The sequence below is a fragment of the Piliocolobus tephrosceles genome, chromosome 12 (assembly GCF_002776525.5).
Source record: "Piliocolobus tephrosceles isolate RC106 chromosome 12, ASM277652v3, whole genome shotgun sequence".
NCBI classification, from domain to species: Eukaryota; Metazoa; Chordata; class Mammalia; order Primates; family Cercopithecidae; genus Piliocolobus; species Piliocolobus tephrosceles.
The window spans coordinates 35,360,382-35,366,761 of NC_045445.1; the positions used below are offsets into that span (position 1 = coordinate 35,360,382).

Genomic DNA, 6,380 nt, shown 5'->3' on the forward strand with positions numbered 1-6,380 from the left:
AAAAAAAAAAAAAAAAAAAAAAAAAAAAGCCAGCGCAGTGGCTGACACCTGTAATCCCAGCACTTTGGGAGGCCGAGGCGGGCAGATCAAGCAGTCAGGAGATCGAGACCATCCTGGCTAACATGGTGAAAACCTGTCTCTACTAAAAAAATACAAAAAAACTAGCCGGGCAAGGTGGCGGGCACCTGTAGTCCCAGCTACTCGGGAGGCTGAGGTAGGAGAATGGCGTGAACCTGGGAGGCGGAGGTTGCAGTGAGTCGAGATCGTGCCATTGCACTCCAGCCTGGTCATGAGAGGGAGACTCCATCTCAAAAAAAAAAAAAAAAGCAAAAGAAAAAGAAAACAGAGAGAGAGAGAGAGGGAAGGAAGGAAGGAAGGAAGGAAGGAAGGAAGGAAGGAAGGAAGGAAGGAAGGAAAGAAAGAAACCGTTTATATAGTACTACAATCCTCACAACATCCCTATTTAGTAGGGAACATCCCCCATTTTACAGATGAGGTGATGATGAACTACTGGGAAGTTAAGTCATTTGTCCAAGGCCACGAAGGTCATAAAAGTAGCAGTTGAGACACAAACCCAGGCAGTCTGGCTCCCAAGTGCATATTCTAGAGAGTCACTATGCCCATGCCCAGGCTGTTCTGAAGGTCATCAGTTGAAGACTGAATTGGGGAAGAATCCAGTTCCCTTGCAGACCTGAGTCACCCTTTGCCCAGGGATCTTAACCCTGGCTCTTTTGCAAAGCCTTCTTCCTGTTCTGCTTGAGCTCTAGAGCCCCTACGCTCCAGGGAGGCAGCCCTTCCTGCCAATTCCTGTCTACAGTACAACCCCTTCCCACCTCTCCCATCCCACACTCACCTTAAAACCCATCGGGCGGAGCTTACATGCTATTTCTGCATCATGCAGTGCGTTCTCATGAGACTCCAAGGTGAAATAAATCTGAGACCGATTGCTATAAAGCAAGTGGTCATTCGGAGCTGCCAAAATAAGAAAGAAAAACCCTTATTAACAGCCCCCAGTGCAAGCAGGTGTTAAGTCCTGTATTAATATGGATCTTGAGAAATGATAAGTTTTCTAGGACTTTTCTACTGGAGATCAAAAGGGTTAGGCTCTATTTCTAGTCCTAATATTGTCCTGCTTTCTACACCCCCAGCCAGTCTGGGCCTGAGGTTCCCCAGCTGCAAAGTTATTTTTGCCCCCACTCACAAGCAGTTCATTAGAGGCCCCGTGGTGTCAGTGATGCATTAGACACTTTGACATAGATGAGATGTGGCTACACACAGCTAGTGCCTGGCAGCCTGGTTTATGAGTACAGTATTACCAATAAGAAAACAGGCCAGGTAGGGAGGAGAGAGACGTGGGCAGATGTGACCCCTATCTGAACCACCAAGAAGACAAATCCAAGTTAGTTTTCCAGGTGGCAATGACTGATGACATTAACAATCTCTTAGTCTACAAAGCCCAGCACATATGAAGATTCCCTGAAGAAAATGGAAATACATTTACATGGTCCCATCCTCTCATTTCAAATGGCCAAATGTAGATGAACTTGGACAAGGTTTCTGGGAATAAGGTGAGGCTGGCTCTCACCAAAAACTCCGAATTACTAGATGTCAGAGCTGGGCAGGCTATTAGAGATTATCTGGCTCAATCAACCCATTCTTCAGATGGGGAAAATCAAGCCCAGAGAAGGGAAGGCATCTTCTCAAGGTCACACAGCTAGCTGGGCAGTCACTGATAACTGGTCAGACTTCAAAGCTTTGAAGCTGGGATGTGGGGAGCAGGTTCCTTTTACTGAAGGTGCGTAAAGTACTTGGAATAATACAGACACAATGGCCATCTTCCAGAACAGAGAGCCTCCTTTCCTCTTAGAAGGGTAAAGCTGGCCTTGACATTTTCACCCTGACTTCTCTGAGGAGATTAACAAAGATGCAAGGAAGAACCTTCAGTGGAATGTGGTGGCAACAGGCGGGTGAGGGCAGGAAGGGGCTTTCCTGGCCCTTGGGGGATGGCTAAGAGGTATGAAACCTGCCTTAGAGATCTGGAGTTAAGTGGCCTCCACCTGCCTCATTCATATTGCCCTGCTCTTCCCCAAGATCTGGGCTCTAGCTTCCTCTGTGGCAACAGGCTTTGATGGTTTTTTTCCCAGGGGTGTGCTGAGGGCTTGCTTGGGTGCCCATTAGTTGCTCTTAAGACATTAGCCAATTGTTTACAGTCTTTTTTTTTTTTTTTTTTTTGAGGAATTTACTCAAAGTTTATTTGTAAAGAATACAAAAGAAGGAATATCAGTATTTCCTACATTCAAATAAATGGTTTTTATAATGTTTTTGAAATATTCAGATGATTAGTGTCACTTATTCAACATACTTATATATTACTAACAGCTTTATTGAGGTGTAATTCACATATCATACAATGCACCCATTTAAAATGTACAAACCAATGGTGTTAAGGATGCTCATAGAGCTGTGCAATCATCACCACAATCAATTTTAGAACATTTTCCTCCACTAATAAAGAAACCCCATAACCATTAGTAGTCATTGCCCATTCTTTTCCCTCCCTCGCCTTCCCATCTTCCCCCTCCACTGCTTGGGCCCAAGCAATCACTTTGAATTATAATAAACATTAATTGAGCACTTGCTATACCTCAGACTGTCCTAAATGCCAAGTATGTATTAACGCATTTAAGTCTTTTGAGGTAGAAACTTTGAATATTAAAAAACATAAATAAATGTGTCTAATCTACTTGTGGGCTTAATCTTCTATTTATTCCATGGTTGTATATTACCATTAAAATGGAACTCTGAAAATGATGCTGTAGAAAACATTTAATGGTATGAGAAAGCATATATGATTTAATGCTTAAGCTCTGTATATAAGATTATATTAGTTCTGGTATACGTATATATAACATATATGCATGTTTGTATACATATGTTCTATATATATGAACATATATGTATACCATGTTTTATATATATAACATTTATAAACATAGATATGTTATAGACACTTTCTTATGATTTTTGTTAATAGTCTATTGTTAGGCTAAGTTGTGGGTGTTGCCAGGTATAAATCATAATGCAATGTTCAAAGAAGAAAATGAAAATCACCTGAAAGTCCATTACCTAGAGAGGACACTATGAATATTTGGTGAACTTAATCTCTCTTTCCACTTCTCTCTCTCCCTCTCTCTCTATAACATATCTATGTTTACAGTCTTTTCTGTCTTTTCTCTTCTGCAGCACACTCCAGCCTGGTGGCAGCTCACAGTCTGCCTTGCTTGTGCATAGACAGGAGCTAGAGGAGTCCCCTTCTCTAGCTACCAGCTTTGCCCTGTCAGTCCTCATTCCTCCTCCTCCTCTCATTACCTGTTGCAAGCTTGAGTGGAGATTCAACACGTGGAGACTCCGGCCCACACCCCTCCTCCACTCCACAGAGTCGGGTCCAGGACACCCTCGGATCCCTGGGCCCTGCCTGCCCAGCCCTGCTGCCTCCTCCCCGGCATGCTTCGCCAGACACCGCGCCCCGCGACCGAGCTCCTGGCAGACTGCCCGAGCTGGGCAACACCGGCTGGCGGCTCAGCTGCCACTTCCTGGGTCCAGGCATGGTGGCTCGGAGAGCGCGTCTCCCTGGTGAAATTCAGGTGCCCTAGTCTATCTGGAGATGTGGGACTGCCCACGTTGCCCTTGAAGCTGCAAAGCCCACCCAACCCTCCCAGGTGGCACTGGAAAGCGAGACAGAGGCGTAACCCATTCGTAGCCAGCCCACGGTCCCCGGGGATCCCCAAGCAGTTGCCGGGCCCGGTCTCCCGCCGGGCTGGCCGGGTTAAAGGGGTTCAAGGCGAGGGCACAGGCTACGGGTTGGCGGGGCGGGCGACATCTATTTCAGCCGAGGATCGTGTGATAGGAAGCGGTGACAATGAGTCACAGGGCAGCGGGGCGCAAGCGCTCCCCCTCCCCCCGCACACGCTCGTGGGATGGTTTCCGAAGCGAGCATGGTGGCCCACTTCAGTTACCTCAGCGGTTACACAATCCCGCCCGCTGGCGCGGGGGAGGGGCGCCCGACCCGGGCCGCTCGCGGCCCTTATGCAACCAGTGCTCTCCTGACCTAATTCCACACCGGACCCACCCCACAGGGAGCCGCGGCCCCGGAAGGGGCAATACCCGGCGGCGCGAGCGGTGGACGCAGGCGCCGACCGGACATCTCCTGCTGGCTACAGCCCGGAGGACCGGGCGCGAGTGCGAGGAGCGCGCGAAGTTCCTCTCCTCGCTGGGAAGGTGCGAGCAGGTGTAAGAGGAGGCCAGAAGTGCAGTGGGAGAAGGAGAGTCAGAAAAACAGAGACAGTGACACCGAGCAAGAAAGAAACAGTGACAAAGACGCAAAGAGACGGAGAAAAAGAACCAGCAGCAAGGAGACACAGGAATGGGGACTGAGAAACAGGAACACAAAAGCTAACAGAAGTAGCAGGAAAAGACAAAAAGCAACCGAGATCAACACAAACACAGTGAAAGACAGCTAAAGCAGTGAAAACAGGACAAACTCAAAGACCCAGTCCCAGAAGCACCCCTCCCCCACCCCGGCCACAGTCCATGGGTCCCCCGCCCCCTTTTCTGCCCTGGTCCAAATCCCATCTCGCTAGGAGGTTTGTTCTCCCGCTCCCTCGTGTAACCACCGAGCCCCAGCCCCGGCCCGGCAGCGCGTTGAACTCACCCAACTTAACTGCCTCGTTGTACTTGAGCAGCGCCGCCTCCACCTGGCGCTCGCTGTACAGCCGGTTGCCCTCGTGCCGGAGTTGCGACGCCCGCGCCGGGCCTGGGAACAACTTGCTGAGGAGGCCGCTGAGCACCACGTTGACTCGCAGTGGCGGCGGCGGCTGCTGCCCAGCCCGCCACGATCCACGCGCCAGCCCAGTGGCCACCATCAACGCGGAGAGCTTGACCCCGCACAGCGCACAGCGGCGATCCGCGGCCCGCCCACGTTCCAGGCACAGTTTACAAAAGGTGTGGCCACACGACAAGGACACGGGGTCTGACAGAAACCCATAACATTTCCGGCACTTAAAGCCGTCCCACACCTCGGTGGCCGCCGCGGCTGCGGCGGCCCCCGTCTCTTCCGCCGCCACGGCGCCGCTTGCAGTGCTACCCTCGCCCGGGGGCGCTGGCGCCAGCGCCTCGCCTTGCTGGACTTTCTCCGCCAGGCAGCGCACCAGCTGCTCCAGCTGCTCAGCCACCAGCTGCTGCCGCTCGGAGAGCTGTCTATACACCTCGAGGGCTTCCCGGATTCTCCCCCGGGACGCCAAGGCGTCTGCCTGTGTGAGCAGGACTTTGCTCTCCGGCGTTGAGGTCCCCGGAGACTGCTCTGGCTCTGGCTCCCGCGTCGGTGGAGGTGCGGGGCCCTCTGCAGCCGCCTCTCGGTGGGGGCCCATGTCTACTTGGGCCGCTGATGCCCCTCGCTCCGCCCGCTCCAAGTTGTTGCTGCTGACCTCGGCGGGCAAGCTCAGCATCTGTTCCGTCCGTAATGACTCCATAGGAAGAGGGACACGGGAGGGGAAGAGGCGTCTAGGGACTGGGGACACGAAGCAAAGAGTGGCAGCTGAAGGAAATCGGGGCAGCCACCGCCGCCGTGCCACCGAGCTCCGGACCCTGCCGCGCCTCAGGGAGCTCCCTGCCGGCCGCCCCGCGCCGCCTAATAACTGTCTTGTCTCAGCAAAGTGTTATATAAAACGGTACCACGTGACGTGCCGCCACGCTGCTCATTGGCTGGCGGCGGGGAAATTGTTACAAAACCAGTTTTGTAACCGTGTTGCTCTTGCTTCTTTGGGCTTCGCTTTTCTTGGCTTCTTTTTGAGGTTGTTTGTGTTTACACTTCGCCTTATTCCTCCTCGCCACCTGGTTCTTTTTCGAAAGTGGAGTTGGGGGGTGGGGAGAAACTCAATGTCTTCTCTTGGGCTTCTCAGTCTCCAAATCCCACTCCATCCCACCTCCAAACGGGCCAGCAAACAGGTCCCCTCTGCCAGCCGCTGACCAGCGGCCCCCTACTCTTCCTAAGAGAGGCTGGTACCTCGAGGTGCACAGTCCGCGGGGTCTTCCGGGACGCCCAAGGCTTTCCCTTTTGGGGGAGATGGCTGCTGTCAGGGAAAGGAAGCAGGTTGGGAGGGGTATCCATGAAGCCCTCCCGCCCCCTCCCCAACACACACACACAACCCAGCTCCAGCCCCAGAGCCCTGGGAGCCCCGCCTGGGTTTCTTGCCTTCTCTCAGGAGCCTCACAAACGTGGTAAATGCGGTTTCTGAGGGTGCTTGGTCTTCTGTGCCAAGAGCGACTCAGAGCAGCGGGTCCCACCGGCGCAGAAGTTGGGCAGCGCTCGCTGGACAGTGGGG

At 52.4% G+C, this 6,380-nt stretch overlaps 1 protein-coding gene across 3 annotated transcripts in view; it reads right to left on the bottom strand.

Moving 5' to 3' along the window:
• The window catches only part of LONRF3 (LON peptidase N-terminal domain and ring finger 3), a 38,420-nt gene extending 32,731 nt beyond the window's left edge, over window positions 1-5,689 (bottom strand). For 2 of the 3 annotated variants that reach the window (XM_023198704.1, XM_023198702.1), the window contains exons 1-2: window positions 4,712-5,689; window positions 854-972 (exon numbers count right to left, since the gene is read on the bottom strand). In XM_023198704.1, the coding sequence (XP_023054472.1) occupies window positions 854-972; window positions 4,712-5,528 (936 nt within the window). In that variant the 5' untranslated portion in view covers window positions 5,529-5,689. The remainder of the gene's footprint in view (window positions 1-853; window positions 973-4,711) is intronic. The other variant, XM_023198703.2, reaches the window with a different exon arrangement.
• Window positions 5,690-6,380: the final 691 nt, after the last annotated feature.